Genomic DNA, 18,560 nt, shown 5'->3' on the forward strand with positions numbered 1-18,560 from the left:
GAAGAAACTACTAGAGTCCCAAGCAGTTCCTATTAAAGAATCCACACATGAACTTACTCAAACTCACTCCCTATGAACTTCAGCACCAGGGTAGCAGGCTGAAAGGCACCAGTGCCATACAGGGAGGAGCTGAAGTGTCTGGCATCAAAGCAAGAGCTGGGGACAGCTTTCTCCCAGACACAAAGGTGAGAAGAGGTCATTGTCCCTTTTCTGAACCCTCCCAACACAGAGCCAGCAGGCTGGTGTCATATTTGAGACTTCATTAATCTAGCTAACACTGCTTGCCCTGCCCTGGAGAACCCTTGAGGCTCTGTCCCACCCAACTTAAGGACCCACCCAAGCTGTTAACAGTAGCTTTGCCATATGAATGGCTGGTCTTGGTTCATGCTTCACAACTTCCTAAATCCTATAAAACAAGTTACAGCTGGCCTCAGTGAACCCTGCCCCCTGACCCCCCTACCACTTGCTAAGTGGCCCTATGCCTGGCACTAGCAGCAGCCAGTCTAGATTTAAAGCTTGGCTTCGCTTGGGAATCTCCAAGCCCAGCACAAATAGTAGCCCTCTCAGATTGCTTTATTGCTCAGGCAGGGTGACCCCAAGGCAAAACACAGATAGGGGCTGTCCTTGGCTTGTACCACCTGAAAACCACAGGGCCTCTGGAATAGTTGAACAGCTACAGACCACACTGAAGCACCACTACCCTGCCCCTGCACAGCTGATTCTCCACGGACAGTGGAGGTTGGTGGTCAGTGGTCACAGCCAGTCCTTGCAGCTGACTGGCCTGGGTAAATCCCTCCCATTGATCTGCCAACAGCAACCAAGGCTCAACTACAAGTGGAGGGTGTACTCAGCCCACTTGAAGGGCGCACCTTAAGTACCCATCTTGGGCAATAGGGTAGGCCGCACTACTGGACCCAACAGGACACCTACTACAGTAGGCCATGCTACCAAGACATGGAGTCAAAGCAGATCTAACACACAGAAACAAATGCAGGGAGGCTGCCAAAACAAGGAGACAAAGAAACATGGCCCAAATGAAAGAACAGACAAAAATTCCAGAAAAAGAACTAAACGAAATGGAGATAAGCAATGTATCAGATGCAGAGTTCAAAATACTGGTTATAAGGATACTCAAGGAACTTAGTGAGGACATCAACAGCATAAAAAAGATCCAGTCAGAAACTAAGGATACACTAATTGAAATAAAGAACAATTTACAGGGAAACAATAGTATGGTGGATAAAGCCGAGAACAAAACCAGTAATTTGGAACATAAGGAAGAAAAAACAACCAACTGAATAACAAGAAGAAAAAAGAATCCAAAAAGCTGAGTATAGTTTAAGCAGCCTCTAGGACACCTTCAAGTATTCCAATATTCACATCATAGAGGTGCTGGAAGGAGTAAAAAAAGAGCACAAAATTGGAAATCTATTTGAAAAAATAATGAAAGAAAACTTCCCTAATTTGGTGAAGGAAATAGACATGCCAAGTCCAGGAAGCACAGAGTGTCTGAAACAAGATGCCCACTCCAAAATACATCATACTTAAAATGCCAAAGGTTAAAGATAAAGAGAGAATCTTAAAAGCAGCAAGAGAGAAGCAGTTAGTTACCTACGGGGGAGTTTCCATAAGATAATCAGCTGATTTCTCAAAAGAAACTGTGCAGGCTACAAAGGATTGGCAAGAAACATTCAACGCCATGAAAAGCAGGAACCCACAGCCAATATTGCTCTACCCAGAAAGCTATCATTTAGAATTAAAGGGTAGATAAAGAGATTCCCTGACAAGAAAAAGATTACAGGAGTTTATCACCACCGAACCATTGTATGAAATGTTAAAGGGACTTAAAGAAAAAGAACTAAAACTAAACAATAAAATGGCAATAAATACATATCTATCAACAAGTGAATCTAAAAAACAAACTAAGCAAACAGGAAGAACAGAGACAAAATCATGGATACAGAGTGTTTTGATGGTTGCCAGATGGGAGGGCTGTGTGGGGGAGAGTGGATGAAGAGGTGAGGTGATTGAAAAGTACAAATAGGTAGTTACAGAATAGCCATGGAGATATAAAGTACAGTATAGCAAATGGAGTAGCCAAAGAATTTATAGGCATGACCCACGGGCATGTACAATGATGTGGGAATTGCCTGAGGGAATAGGTGGTGCTGGGTGGAGGGGGGCAAAGGAAGAAAAACTGGGACAACTGTAATAGAACAACAATAACAAATAAACAAACAAACAAAATACAGATGCCTTTTGCATGGGACATACTTATACTAAAAAATTATTTGTGCCCTGGCTAGGTAGCTCACTTGGTTGGAGCATCCCCCCATATACTGAAAGACTGTGAGTTCAATTCCTGGTCAAGGCACATACCTAGGTTGGGTGTTCAATCCCCTGTCAGGGAGAGTATAGGAAGCAACCAATAGATGTTTTTCTCTTTCATCCATGTCCGTGCCTCCCCGTCCCCCCTCTCTCTCTCTGTCTCTTCTGCTAGCTCTAAAATCAATACACTTGTCCTTGGGTGAGGAATAAAAAAAAGGTTGTGGTACATTTACACAATGGAATACTACACAGCTGTGAAAAAGGAACTATTACTCTTTGCGACATGATGGACTGACCTGGAGAATAATATCCTAAGTAAAATAAGCCAGTCAGAAAAAGACAAATACCATATGATCTTACTTATATGTGAAATCTAGTAAACAATAAAAACTGAGGAACAAAACAGGGCCAGGGGCGTGAATTCATGGAACACACTGACAGATCCCAGATGGGAGGGGGTAGTGGGACTGAAAGACATTAGCCAAAGAACATATGTGCATATATGTGTAGCTGAAGGACACAATGATGTGATGAAGGCTAGTGGGAAGGGGCAGGGGCTGAGTGGAGGTGGCAAAGGAGGGAAAATGGGGGACATCTGTAGTAGTCTCAACAATAAAAAAACAAATCAATAAAAATATCCTCAGGTAAGATTAAAAAAAATACTTTTTTCTAAAAAATGCTAACCATCATGTAAGCCTGTTGGAAAAATGGTGCCAACGGACTTGCTCAATGCAGTGTTGCTACAAACCTTCAAACTGTTAAAAAAAAATGCATTGCCTGTGAAACACAATAAAAGGAGGTATGCTTGTATATGTAGATGCTTCTGTGATTAAAACATTGAACGATGCTTTTTATAATTGCTTTTCATTTTATATTTTCTCAATTAACTAATTAAATCTAAAAATAAAACTACATGTTGCTTTAAAAATGGTCTTTAAAAGGGCCAGCACAATAGATGATCATCATGAAAGACTTGTCTAGTGCTAACCTTTCACGAGGTTACGTGATATCAGATTCATAATGGTGAGCTCCACTTGTGTTTTGTCATTAATTTGCCAGCATCACCTAAATGTTTTCTCATGCCTAAATATTTTAACCTACCTACACTGTTAACCGATCCATCATCAAATACAGAGATCCTGCTTTAGAAAGGCATCTGGCATTGGCTCTCAATAAATACATGGCAGCTTTCACTGTCCCTCCCTTGATTCATAATTCTGCCTTTGTTTCTTCCTATTCCATATGCCTAACTTCCTTTTTTAAAAAAAGAGATTTTATTTAATTATCTTTAGAGAGTGGGGAAGGGAGGGAGAAAGAAAGGGAAAGATACATAATATGCAGTTGCCTCTTGAGCTCCCCCTACTGGGGACCTGGCCCACAACCCAGGCATGTGCCCTGACTGGGAATCAAACAGATGACCCTTTGGTTCTGAGGCTGGTGCTCAATCCACTGAGCCACACCAGTCAGGGCCTAACTCTCTTCTAAAATAACTCATCAGATAGGAGCGCTTTTTAATCACTCGGCTATTTCAAAAATATGATGGCTCCCTCTCATCTGCAGAATAAAGTAAAACTGGTTACAAGACATATCGGAACCTCCAAACCTGGGCTCCAAGTTACCCTTCTACTACCTTCATTTCCTCACATTCACCTGTGCCCCAACCTCAAAAGACTCTCTTCCTTTTCTAAGCCATTTCCTCTGCCTTAAAGGCCTTTCCCCACCACTGCTATCTGGAAATGCTATCATTCTTAAAGACCCAGCCAAATTTAATCTCTTCTGACTCACCTCGAGTTTCTTTGGGGGTTTTTTGCCTTTGATTTTTAATTTTTTAAATTTTCTTTTCTTTTTTAAAAATATATTTTATTGATTATACTATTACAGTTGTCCCATTTTCCCCCCTTTATTCCCCTCCGCCCTGTACACCCCCTCCCACCCACATTCCCCCACTTTAGTACATGTCCATGGGTCATACACCTTGAGTTTCTTTTACCTGTGCTCTTACAGCAGTGTATACTAACTTCTATTATCACAATTAGTACACTGTATGATAAAATGCTGAAGGACACAGCTAATCTCTCGTCTTTCCTTCAGGTTCCACAACCTGGTACAAAGCTTAACACATTCCAAACAATAATTAAGCAATGACTAATACTATCACAAGGATTCTAGTATCTGGGAGAAACTATCAGCAAACGTGCCTAGGGTTGACAGAAAGAAAAGACTCGATGTTCTTTTAACATAGTGTGAAGAGTTTCACTCTGTTCCAATTACAGCTAAATATTAACACTAGCCCCAAACTCATCTATGATAAAATGCCATTTGTTAAATTAAAGTACCTAAATTTCTATTCATGATTTTTGTACTGTATAGACCAAGGCTGACCTGACATTTAAAATTTCCATTTTATGAAAATAATCTTTACTGCTTTAGCATGTCACTATGGCACATACTTTTTGTGTGTTTTTAAGCTTATTTTGTTGTTCTATACATTATATTATGAGCTATTCTTACTCTTCAGGAAGGCAGAATAACTGCTTCACTTTAACAGTGGCTTGAGTAAATACAGTGGTTTGAAAAATTCTTATATTTTTTAAATGCACCTGCAGATCTAAAATAATTTTATTATTTTGGGAATATAATTCACTGTGAATACCTTATTGTATTTTATATACATATATATAGATATTATAGATATACAGTAATGTACATAAAATTATTATATAGTTTATATGTAAGCTGACCCAAAATGCAGCTTTTAAGAATATTGGGGGGGGGGGATTATTTTTCCTTTTCTTTAATTAAAAATGTTCAGAGGTGGGAATAGGAAGAATATGTTACCTATCTGCATCCTCAAATATTCTAATTTCCCATCCTCTCCCAAACCCCAAAGAAAAACATTGGACTTTACATCTCTAATATTATGTAGTGTTTATAATTAGATGTAATTTGATGATTCTATTTTTATTATAAATCTAATGAAGAAAAAAATTTATCTTAAAAGGGTCATATAACCCTGGCTGGTGTGGCTCAGTGGATTGAGTGCCGGCCTGTGAACTAAAGGGTCGCCGGTTCAATTCTCAGTCAGGGCATATGCCTGGGTTGTGGGCCAGGTCCCCAGTGGGGGAAGCATGAGAAGCAACCACACATTGATGTTTCTTTCTTTTTTCCTCCCTTTCCCTCTCCGTAAAAATAAATAAATAAAATCTTAAAAAACAAAAAAAAGGTCACATAATATCAAAAATGTCTGGGACATAATGCTAAATTTAAAAGATGACTACAAAGACTGAATCACAAATATAAAGCCATCTGTGTTTATTCATAGGAAATACAGCAAAAATGTTAAATTGTTCTCTCTAGAATGTGAGATTGTAGAGTTTTTTCTTTCTTATATCTTTCTACATTTTACAAGATTACTATGGACCCATATTACTTTTATTACCAGGAAATGTAAAAAAATGACCATTTCCACGCCAGCATCAGTATCCAGATACACTTGGCTATGTTATTGTGGTACAGATTTACTTATCCTGAGACTAAGTGAAGGCAACAACGCCTATCCCCTTCCCACGTCCCCCTCTCCCCTTAACGAGGGCAGTGCAGGTATTCCTAGTGAATAGTATCTTGGACTAACCTAGGACAGTTTTGTCTTTACATTTTGATAGCCTTTTGGTAAAATCCTCTCCGATGTCAGCACTACCAAATGTCACCCCATCAAGTGGGGGACTGAAGACATTTGCAGATGCCTTTGTAGTCAGGCTCTGCTCTATTTTATTCCTTCTTTTTTCCCCAAAACATTTCTTTATTAACAGTGTATCTGAGAAATAGAAGCCACACATTTTTTACTTTGCACTTTCTTCATGTAACATTTATTTCATTCTTTTGTAGTTTATATTTTGGTTCCTGTCTTGCACCATTAATGAAATTGATGAATTTTTCTCTTAAAAAAGACCTTCGTGTTGCCCTGACGTGACTCTGTCAGCTGGAATGATGTCCAGTAAACCAAAAGGCATATACCTGGGTTGCAGACACAGTCTCCAATAGGTCTGTGTTTCTCTTTCACAGCAATGTTTCTCTTCCTCTCTTTCTCCCTCCCTTCTCCTCTCTCCAAAATCAGTAAGCAAGTCCTCAGGTGAGGATTAAAAACAAAAAACACCTGTATGTTTAAGGTGAATCCAAGACACAGAGGTCTAGAATATGCTGACACTGATAAATCTAAGAGCTTTGAAGATTTAGTTTTCAAACAATAATATTGCAATTCTTACACATTAAATAGGTTTTTTTATTTTTTAAAGATTTTATTTATTTATTTTTAGAGAGGGAAAGGAGGGAGATGGAGATAGAGATAGAGATAGAGAGAAAGAGAGAGAGAGAGAGAGAAACATCAATGTGTGGTTGCTGGGGTTATGGCCTGCAACCCAGGCATGTACCCTGGCATCTACCCAGCCAGGGTTTCGATGGGAATCAAACCTGCGACACTTTGGTTCGCAGCCTGTGCTCAATCCACTGAGCTACGCCAGCCAGGGTTACATTAAATAGGTTTTATAAAATTAGGCTTCATTTAAGTTTCCTGCCCTTTCTATTTTAGCTGTTTTGCTATTCTGATAATTTTGAAAAGTGAAACAATGTAACTAAAGACATTAATGAAATTCATCTAATGCGTTACTCCCCACTCCCACCCCCAGGTTATAAATGAAAAGAAGTTAGCTTCATCAATAAAAACTTGCCTCAGCAAAAATTATTTTACAAGTTAAATTAACAGTTCCTGCAAATTTTGCCTATAAGAGAAGAATTCTATATAATCTAAAATGATCACTCACATAGATAACTTTTCTTTTTTCTATTACACAGATTTTATGTAAATACTCTCTTGCTGTACAAAAGAATTTAACAGTATAGTTCATTGAATGTCCCCTTGATCATTCCTCCTATCCTACTCCCTTTCCTAAAGCAACACACTGGCCGGCAGTCATGCTCTATTTTCCACAATTATGCTCTACTTGCCTACCTGTGCCAGCACCAGCAAAGGAAAGGAGGACACAGAGATCAGAGAGTGGCGAGGATGAAGTGAACAAGACTACTGAGATGCAGTGCCAGGTTTGTTTTAGAAAAATACCAAAGCTGGGCATATCCAAGGTTCCTCATCCAGGAATGAATGGATGCTTGAGAGGAATGTTGGCTTTATTTTAAAAGAAATTTCCTTGCACTTTTATAGTCAATTAATATTTGCCAGAGGAAGCAAGCAAATAAAATGAGCCAAAGATAGTTTATTCAATAAATGGTATGGGGAAAATTGGACAGGTATGTGCACAAAAATGAAACTAGACCACCCTTCTTACACTACACACAAGATAAATTCAAAATGGATTAAAGACTTGAATGTTAAACCCCAAACCATAAATACCATAGAAGAAAACACAGGCAGTAAAATCCTGGACATTGCTCATAGCAATTTTTTTTTATCTGATATATCTCCCCAGGCAAGGGAAACAAAAATAAATAAATAAATAAATAAATAAATAAATAAATAAATAGGATACATCAAACTAAAAAGTTTTTGCACACCAAAGGAAATCATCAACAAAGTAAAAAGACAACCCACTGAATGGGAGAACATATTCACCAACGATATATCTGACATGGTATTATTATTCAAAATTTATAAAGAACTTATAAAACTCACCCCCAAAAAAATCCAATTAAAAAATCGACAAAGAACCTGAATAGACAGTTCTCCAAAGAGGACATACAGATGGCCAAATAAACATGAAAAGATGCTCAGTCACTAATCATCAGAGAAATGCAAATTAAAACCACAATGAGATACCACCTCACACCAGTCAGAATGGCCATCATCAATAAATCAACAAACAAGTGCTGGCTAGGATGTGGAGAAAGGGGAACATTTTTGCACTGTTGGTGGGAATACAGATTGGTGAAACCAGTACGGAGATAATGCAAAAATTTAAAATGGATCTGCCTTTTACCCAGCAATCCCACTTCAGGGAATATATCTAAAGAAACTCAAAACACTAATTCAAAAGAACATAAGCACCCTTGTGTTCTCTGCAGCATTATTTACAATCGCCAAGATGTGGAGGCAGCTCCAGTGTCCATCAGTAGATGAGTGGATAAAACAACTATGGAACATTTACACAGTGGAATACTACTTGGCCAGAAAAAAGAAAAAAGAAAATTTACCCTTTGCAACAGTATGGATAGACTTGAAGAACATTATGCTACTAAGTGAAATAAGTCAGTCCGAGAAAGACAAATACCGTATGATTTCACTCATAAATGGAATCTAATGAACAGACTGACCTAACAAGGAAAACAGAGACATACTCATAGATGGAGAACAGATGACAGCTAGTGTGGGGAGGGGCAGGGAGGGGAGGGGGTGGAGGGACTGAGCAAAAAGGTAAAAGGGCTCATGGACACGGACAACAGAGTGGTAATTACAGGGGGAGAGAAGTATAAGGGGGCTTAATGGTAATGGAAAAAATACAATTAAAAAAAAGAAAAGAAAAAGAAATTTCAAGGAAAATGTCCTCTTTTCTAGAAATCACACAAGTACTGAAAATGATAAACTCATTCCCAACCCTCCACACTCAATGAAGTACTACAGGGATAGTGAAAATAAAACTTAAACAAATACATAAAAACTCTTACCTATTAAAGAGTAAAATAATTCATTTTAGCAACCCAAGTTAGTTTTGTAACTGAAAAAGCAACTTAAATACTAAACCTATGAAATATTAGAAACACAAATGTTTATACTTGTTTCATATAGAGTAAAAATTAAATATAAAATACGCTAATTTATGAATAAAACACTTACTTACATTTAATTAATTTACAAAAACTCTTTATACTAAATCCAAACTAGAAATAATTAGATACATCCATTATGTTGGCCTAATTCTCAAAACAGAAGATACAGAAGTATTCTTAATATTAAAAAAGTACCAACTGTACAGCAAGATGTTTAAGTCAAGGAACAAACAGGGAATTTACTAAAGTAGGGCGGGCATCAGAGAACCTCACGAACAGCCTGCCTTTATTTCCCAATCACATGCTTCCCAGCATATGTTCTAAGAGCATTATCACCAGGAAAAGAATGCTGAGCTCATGTAACTAATTTTATTTCCACCCAAAATAAGCCATCCTTCTTCATCTAAAGGAAAAAAAAAAACCCTAATTGAATTAAAATTTAAAAAACACATGGACAATTACTACGAATGACTAAACCTTTACTGATAAAGTATAAACAATTTGGAGCTGCTTTTGCACGGGGATAGTACAAACAATACGAACAAGTCTGACCCTTCACTGTGCTCCCAATCCTTCCTGTCTGTGGTTTCTGGATGTGTCTAGACCTATTTTTAATTTCATGCACAAAATTGAAGTTTATTCATTTCTATTGTCAACTGCTTCCTTAAATTTACCTCCATTTAACAATATCTTAATCTAATATAGTAAAAGATATGGTCCAAGGTACAAATTCTATGCTTAAAGAGTTCATAACACAGGCTGAAAGATATTGAAATGTACATACATACATATGCACTTAACTAGCACAATATGGTAACATACTGGACATGCCATGTAAGTGGATACACACTCCAGTGGAATTTCCAACACAGAAAAAAACCGGTGTAGACTGAAGCAACAGGAAAAGTTTAACAGAAGTGGTGGGATTTGAGTTGTGCTTTCAGGCATGAATGGAATTCACATAAGCAGGGAGGTAGGGAATTTTAGATTTCAACAACAAAAGGTGTAAGAGTGGGGAATAAGGAAGAGAATGTCTGGCACACAGTTCAGAGGCAGAAAATAAAATATTAAGTAGTAATAGAAAAGGGAATGTATCTCATCTTTTTCCACCCCCAACATAACCATGAGTTACGACACCCCACATCATTAACAGTGGTGGTGGGCAGCAGGAAGCATTTTCACCTATGACAGTCATGATACTGAAATTAGTTTAGGAAGAAAGGCAAGAAGAGAATGGGGTGAACACTTATGCTCTGCCTTTACATTTTTAGATGTTAGGTGATAAGGGTGGCAACCAGTGAGAAAGAAAAACACTGGTAAAAATAGGGAAGTCCAAAATTGAAGCCTTTTTTCTCCCAATACAGTGAGACTCATTTTAGACATATCAACTTTGAAATGATAAACACCAAAATGCCCAAGTGGAGAGATGAGACTGGTATTCAGGAGAAGAGAGGGCTGGATAAATACTTGGGAGTCAGTGGCATCTGGATGACAGGGGTATGTAAAAGAAGGAAGTCGGGGAGGAAAGAGAGTGTCAGTCAGCCCCTGGCAAAGGAAACAGAAGCAAAGGGTCAGAGAGGCAGAACATCTAGGAGAGTGCAATCCCAGAAAGCAGTAACCAGTGGATCCGGCCTTAAGTTTACTGCTGGTCCTAAGGAGAAAAATTAAAGCATAGTGGTTATTAAAGTACAACAGACTAAATAAGGTTAATGAAAGGACAGGAAGGGAAAAAATGGCCACGCAAAGCAACAAAAACAGAGAAAAACAGGCCGGTAGCTAAAGTGACAGCAATAGTGAAAATAAATAAATAAACAAAAAACAAACAAACAAATAAGTAAATAAATAAATGTGTTTTCCAATTGGTCAGTCCTATCTATATACAGACAGCTCAACGTGGAGCTCAAAAATGAAGTGAGATAAGAAGGAGATGAGAGCAGGGCACAGAATCCCACTACTAATCAGTGCATCTACTGAACTTTGACTCGATGCTGGTCACTCTGTGAGCCACTTTACCTGCATTTTCTCATCTTAGTCTTACGGCAACTCTTAAGTGCTAGGTATAGGAGACCATTCTGCATGGCATGGGCCCAGCTCACATTTGGAAAGACCAGTGGAAAGCAAGGTCCAATGCACAGGACCCACGTCCATGGATGGGTTCTCCTGTGGGGAATCAGACCTGCATTGTACCTAGGCCGCTTTGAGACTTGCTTTTTGCTAAAACTCCCTCACCCTGAATTGAGGCAGCAAACATTTACTGCATATCTTTAAAGTAACTTCCTAAAATCCATGCTAAACCTTCCAAGGACAAGTGTAACCAGTTCAACTACTTTTCCTTTTGCATTTGCAAATATCCTTCTTTTGTGATGTGATTAGCCACACCCTCTCCTTTGTTTTCTGTTAAAGGTAACCACCTAAAGTGAACCTGTACACAATCAATGAGGACCATCATGTAATGTGCCCAGAAAAACAATAAAAGCTTGTCAAGGCGGGGGCTGAGGCGCTCTCCCCTGGAGAGAGTGGCTGTGCCGTCCTTTTCCTACACAGGACTCGGTAGTCTGTGTGAATTTGTCTCATGTCTCATCCATAACGCCTCGGACCCGTCCACCTCACTAGGGAGTTTTATCATCCCATGTTACAGAAGATAAAACTAATGTGTAGAGTTGTTAAGGTACTTACTTAGGACCAAAAACCTAGAAGAGCCAGAACCAGGAATTAAATTCAAGTTTGTCTGATACCAAGTTGTTCCTATAAACTTCTGGGTAAAACTGAAGAAAACATACAATGAAGGTGAATTTCTAAATATCTGTTAACTACTCAGAAGAAAAATTTTAATGAAATTGTACACAGGCAATTGTACATACGCAGTTTAAGGTAGGAAAAAATGTAGGTCCCTCTTCTTTTAACAACGACAACAAAGCCCAAATCATAAACATCTGTAACAGAACAATGCTGGAGAGCCTGTTACCCTCGGGTCACTTTGGGCCTAATTCCTCCACACTTAACAGCGTGCCGCATGGGAGCTAAGAGTGGTCATCTCATAAAATTAAATATGAACTTAATCACTGGTTTGGCTTTCAAGAAAAAAATCTTGAAAAATATTGAAAATTTTCAATATGTAGTTCATGGGACTACAGATAGGAAACAAACATTTAAAATTTAATTATGTAGCACATTTTCTAATTTACTGAATTAGGAAGACTATATAAATGCAAAAACAAACAAAAAAATAACTAGTCTTTTGGCACTTTGATTCACACATAAACAGGCTTTGAAAGTTTGGTAACTGGCTTGAGGTACAAGCTCATACAATAACTTTCTGTGACTTTATAAATACAGAGAAAAGCAAGAGCACTCAGAAAAGCCAACTTTGGATCAGGCAGACACTCACTGTTAGGTCAAAACTCCCTTCACACCTGATGCCTTCACGTTGGCATCTCTCATTAGCATCTACATTAGGAAAGGGGGGTCAGAAAGAAGCAGTGAAGTACACATTCTTCCGTTCTGCTATTTATTAACAGCTCCAGTAAACTGCTTTTTGACAGAGAAACTGGAAAATAAGTACTAGGAGTTGCAATTACTTAACAGATTCTAATTATCCGTGTTATTACTAGTCTGTGCTTCATTACCAATGGGTAAATCAGAGTTAATTAAATAGGTACTGAAGTCTACATATTACCACTTCTGATAAGTTGTCCTGTGCTTCAGAAAATTGAAAATGATCACTAAAATGAAAAGTTTTAATTATTTGTAGATGTCAATTATCCATATCATCATGGTCTAGTGTCTCATTACCATGGATAATACAGAGACACCTGTAATGGAATGGAATGAATGAGTAATAAATGCACTAACACAAAGTTTTAATCCAATATTCTTTTCAATGAACTTTTGTTTGACCACTACAACTTGATTTGTGCTAACCATGCTCCAAGATGCCTTTTATTTACAGCACCCAATGCAAAAATGCAACAATTTAGACTTCCTATGCCAATCACACATCTGGACTTAGCAAAGCTTAGGTTTAACACATACCTTACTGTCACCACTAAGTAAAGAAAGATAGCTTTGGCCGGTGTGGCTCAGTGGATTGAGCACTGGCCTGTGGACCAAAAGGTTGCCAATTCGATTCCTGGTCAGGGCACATGCCTGGGCTGTGGGCAAAGTCCCCAGCGGGGGACATGAGAGGGGCAACTGATAGCTGTTTCTCTTGCACATCATGTTTCTCTCCCTCTCTTTCTCCCTCCTTTCTCCTCTCTCTAAAATAAGTAAATAAAACCTTTAAAAAATAAAAAGAAAGATAAGCAAATCGAGAAGCAATTTTGACAAAAAAAACTATAATTTAAAAAAATCAAATATTCAAGGATAGCCCATTTAGCCTAAAAGGAACAAAGCTCCTATAGGCTAAAATTCAATAAAATTGAATTTTATTATTTGAGGCTATTTAAATTCACATCCTCAAAAGACTGCAGTAGGGAAAACCAATAGACAGATGCATACAAATAAAACACTGTCCATCATAAAAAAATTTCATACTTTGAAACATTACCTGGTTAAATTTAGAAGCTGTCCAAGATTATATCAGTAACTATATCTATTTCTTCAGATTTATAAAACTTTATAGATTATTTTATCTTCCATTCTTAAACTATTTTCAGCATTTAAGAACCTCAAAAATTGCACAATAATGTAACTGAAGTAACCCCCTCATCTCACTACCACAAAAAGAAAAACATTAGTGATGAACTCTTGACTTCTGCACTACCTTTAGAAAATTGCAGTGCATGTAATAAATGCAGTCTTCCAATCTGAGCACCAGCTTCCAACAAGAAGTCTCTTTGCCTTCTTCCTCAATCCCTCAGTAAATCATTCTCCCCATGCTGGCACAGTCCACCTGGCAGACAATCTGGTGAACATCCCACATCAAAACAAAACAGTGCATCTAACAATTTAGAGCTTTCACCCATTTATAACTGTGAAAAGCAGGGAAGTCAAACATACAAGTAACATGTTAAGAAATGCCCATCCATGAGCTCTTGCTGGCAGCGGCTCCCAGTGCTTTCACACCCAGCCTCCTGTAGGCACTGGTGCAGCATTCAGGAAACATGCCCCAGGAACAGTCACACGCAATGCTTACAGTTCTAACTGCAACACTGCCCGACCTTCTGTATTTTTAATGTTTGAAATAACCCTTTTTGTGTCATTTCCCAGTCAGAAACTGAGGTTTTATTGTCTATTTTGTTTGTAAAATGAAGCTACTTAACACAGCACCTAGTGAAAATGAATCAAATCTCTTTATGCCAAAGTTTAAGATATCCTGGCTACTAAGCAACTTATAAAATACTATTTTAAATTATTCTGTATCATATCCTCCTACCAGTATCGTGAGAAATAGTCCTTTAAAATACTAGGTTTCCTAGCTAACAAAAATCTCACGCCTATGAAAATGCAATTTGCATTTTCATGATGTAGATGATGATGCTGATAAGTTCACTCATTTAATTTTACTTGTGTAATACTATTTATATCACAAGTCATTCAAACTTACTTTTAATGATATAATATGTAGGTAAATATTATCTTTAGAATACTTTCAAAACTAGAAATTTATGATGAAAAATACTGCTTTCTCATTGCAGTGTGATCTCTGCAGGCCAAAATTCAGAGAAAAACAATCATTTTACAAAGGACAACTATTTATATCACATGTGTAATAGGTATTCCTTGATCTATTCACCAACACCACAATCATTATATAGTAAATGACCCTATACCTTTAAAATAAATTCTCCTACGTCAGAAATGGAATACTGAATTTCACAGCTCACGTACCTGAACCTCGCTTGTTCTCTGTTTAAGAATATCTTCTTTCTCCTTAAGGTCCTGCTCCACATTATTCTTTTCCCTAGAAGACCAGCAAACAATGCAAGAATATTTGAGAACATCAGCTACAGCCGGTATGGTTATCCATCCTCCTAATCCTGAATCGCTTTTTAAATACATAGTGAAACATTCAATTTTTAAATGAAGGGCAGATTTTTCTACCCTCTTTTAATTATTTATGGAACAGAAATCAATATAAAGCTCTGACTGTTAAAAAAATATCAAATCTCCTTCTCACTAAAATGTGGTGAAAAGAGAATAGATTAAAAAAGGAAAAGGAGAAAAATAATCAATGAAACATCGAGGTTTCACTGATCTCACTGTTGCTATAGAAATGCTGTCCAATGAAAATTGCTGGTGAAAAAAAGGAGGGGTTGCATCAGCTCTGTAAGCTTAACCCTTAAGTACCACTATTAAATTAAATGAAAATGCTAATAGAAACAAATATTAACATTTACTGAAGTGGTAATGTCCCCTTAAATCACTGGTGTGTGCCAATTTGAGAATGAAATATAAAGAAAATGGAAAGGACTGCCAATACACAGGCCATTTGCTCTAGCAAGTACATCTGCTAAAAAAAGCTATTTTAGATCACTGATCAATCCCAACTGATCAAATATAAAAAACAATGTAGCATTAGCATTTATCTTTCTACTCTTCAGATTAAACATGCTAGGATCCCCTTTTACTTTGAAACATCATTATTTAAATTCATACATTATCCATAAGAGTGGGATTCCTAATACATGAATCCTAAGTAATCTTAGATTCAGAATTACAAAATGAAGCTATTTTCTTTTGATACAATAAATTTAACTGCTGTTTGTACTTAAATCACACACACACTGCTCCCTTCACTTTCTTTTCTACAAAACAAGAGAAAAAGCTGTAGAATTCTGCAGTATTACATTTTTGGGGTGGGGAGAAAGGTTAAAAAAGACAACATGAAGAAGAGAGGAAGGCATTCAAGAAGTCCTCCAGACTAGAACTGCAGAGCTGCCCATGGAGCTTCATGACCGTGTTTCAGTTTCATCTCCCACATGAGGTTGGGCTCCACTAAACTGGAGCACACAGGAAAGTGAGAAAAGGAGAGGCTTAAGGGGCAACTACATTTATATTTCTCACCTTTTTTAGGTGAAATTTTAAATGTAGATAAAACTCAACTGTTTTGGATATGTAGGTACAATGTTTTTAAGATCTGCATGGGAGGAAAAAAGCACAAGAACAAAGCTATATGTGCACTGTTACTTTTAAACACTGGAGACGGCCGAGGAGCTCACTAACTGTTCTCAGATGGGTCGCAATGTGGGTCATGATGTTGCTGAGATTTTCAACAGTCTCTTACCATATGAATCACTGTGGCAGCCTGTTCCTCCCATACCTCAATCTACTTATTATGCAAAGGTCAACCTCATAACCAATCCTTATAAAATTATGTAAAGTTGAAGAATAGAAAAACACAGGAAGAAAAATCTAAATATGCCCTAGAAATTCTGCTAGCTCAATCTTAGAAATTTTTTCTTTCCCCCATACACGAGCAGAAGAGTGTTCTCAGTCTGGCTGCAGCATGTCAGAGATAAGTCACATGAGAAACTAGCCCCTCCCCCCACCCCAGATCCTCAGAGGCAATCCACACAAGGTCAGTATCAATTCAGCTCCTGGTTTCTAATAGTACATAACAACAACAGAAAACATTATATGGTATCATAGATCAGCATTACAAACACTAATGTGTGTTTGTACTCAACCCCTTCTGCTCCGCTGTTAACTGCTTTACTGGCTGTGTCTGCTGAGAAGATCAAGTGTACGTGCATAAAAACAGGGCGGCAGGAAGGCAGTAAGCTGACACACCAATGGGAGAGCAAAAGAAAGAAGCTTACTTGGTGAAAAAGGAAAACATTACAAAGGACTTTCAGCTCTAACAAGCAAACACAGTCTATGTTTGGGTAAAATGAAGGATGCTTAGAAAGTACAAATTTCTCTTTACAAATTTTGGGTGAGGGAAGAGTGGGGAACAGTGGTAATGTCTACAAACATATCTTGAAAACATATGTTTTCGTATGTTTTCCCAACTAAATAAAATACGGGAATCTTGAGGCATTAATTTCTCTTAGTACTGAAATCAAATTTAACTTTTGATCTACTTTTATCTAGTAAAATTCTGGTTTCACAATTCCTTTTATTATTTAAGCCAAGTAGTATAATATATATTCCTAAACAGAAAACTTAAAAAAAAATTGCCAGTTATATTGCTTTCTATAAAAAATATAACGGAAATTCTGTCCTGAAAATCAGCCTGACAATCAAATAATTTCCTCATTGGCTTATATTATAATTACAGAGATGCCAAATTGTTATTCTGTAGTATTCCATAGAGTCAACATCTATGGGGTGTCCAACCTTTTGGTGTCTCTGCGCCACAGCAGAAGAAAAAGAGTTGTCTTGGGCCACACATTAAATACATTACCACACATACTCACAAAACAATCTCATAACGTTTTAAGTAAATTTACGAATTTGTGTTGGGCTGAATTCACAGCCATCCTGTGCTGCATGCGGCCCATTGGCCACAGGCTGGATACCCCTGCTAGCTATCCTTCTCATTCTTGACAAGTAAAAATATCTAAACACATTTAGATGTACTAAAGATGCTTGGCCACATTTCTTACACTTTCCTCTCTTTCAAATTAACACATATTTTTCTTTTCTTTTAAAAGAGACTTTATTTATTTATTTTTAGAGAGAGAGAGGAAGGGAGGGAGAGAAACATCAATGTGTGAGAGATACATGGACTGGTTGCCTCTTGCATGCCCCCAACTGGGGACCTGGCCCACAACCCACACATGTGCCCTGACTGGAAATCGAACCAGTGACATTTCGGTTCACAGGCTGGTGCTCAATCCACTGAGCCACACCCGTCAGGGTTCAAATTAACACATATTTTTCTAAAGGTGATGGATGCATAGCTAATGCAAAGCATTCTGTTGAATATTAGTGGTTTAAAATTTTAATTATTTTCAAGATTCTGCACCACAATAAAAAAATATTTACATGCAGTTTCCTAAGAAGTCTATTGATATATGTGGATAAGACAGACATAAGATATATTTCAAATACAGGTGTATGAGCATTTTTCCCAGAGTAGTAGTACTCATCTTGGATGTCATGACAGGAAAAGCTATTGCCTTCACCTTAGTAAATCTCAGAAAAGGGAAATGAAATGATCCTACACACCCTCTATCTTAGACTATGCACTCCAAGACGCTGGTACAACCTAAGGGATCCAAGAATACCAAAGCCACACAGGAAGGCCAGGGATAGAGCTCCCTGGTGTTCCAAAGGCTGACTGTTCTGATTCTGTGGAAACTAGTGTCTGAACTAGCAAGGAAAGTAAAGTCCAAGCTAGGCTTTCGAAGTCTGAAGTTGATCCCTATATAAACCTACTATCAAGCAGTTAAAAACTATTCACAAGGACAGTCAGCCTCAGGACCTAGAGTTCTTGCAATTCACTTCCATTTACCCAGGCTCTGTTTATGGGGAGGAGGGAATGGGCCATCTGCCTTAATTTTTACATAGTACCA

General features: G+C 37.8%; 1 protein-coding gene across 6 annotated transcripts in view; it reads right to left on the bottom strand.

Moving 5' to 3' along the window:
- EPS15 (epidermal growth factor receptor pathway substrate 15) overlaps positions 1-18,560 on the bottom strand; it is a 128,735-nt gene that overhangs the window by 40,782 nt on the left and 69,393 nt on the right. For all 6 annotated transcript variants that reach the window (XM_028511330.2, XM_036026068.1, XM_028511335.2 and 3 more), the window contains exon 13: positions 14,929-15,001. In XM_028511330.2, the coding sequence (XP_028367131.1) occupies positions 14,929-15,001 (73 nt within the window). The remainder of the gene's footprint in view (positions 1-14,928; positions 15,002-18,560) is intronic.

This window comes from Phyllostomus discolor, chromosome 5 (genome assembly GCF_004126475.2).
Source record: "Phyllostomus discolor isolate MPI-MPIP mPhyDis1 chromosome 5, mPhyDis1.pri.v3, whole genome shotgun sequence".
NCBI lineage: Eukaryota > Metazoa > Chordata > Mammalia > Chiroptera > Phyllostomidae > Phyllostomus > Phyllostomus discolor.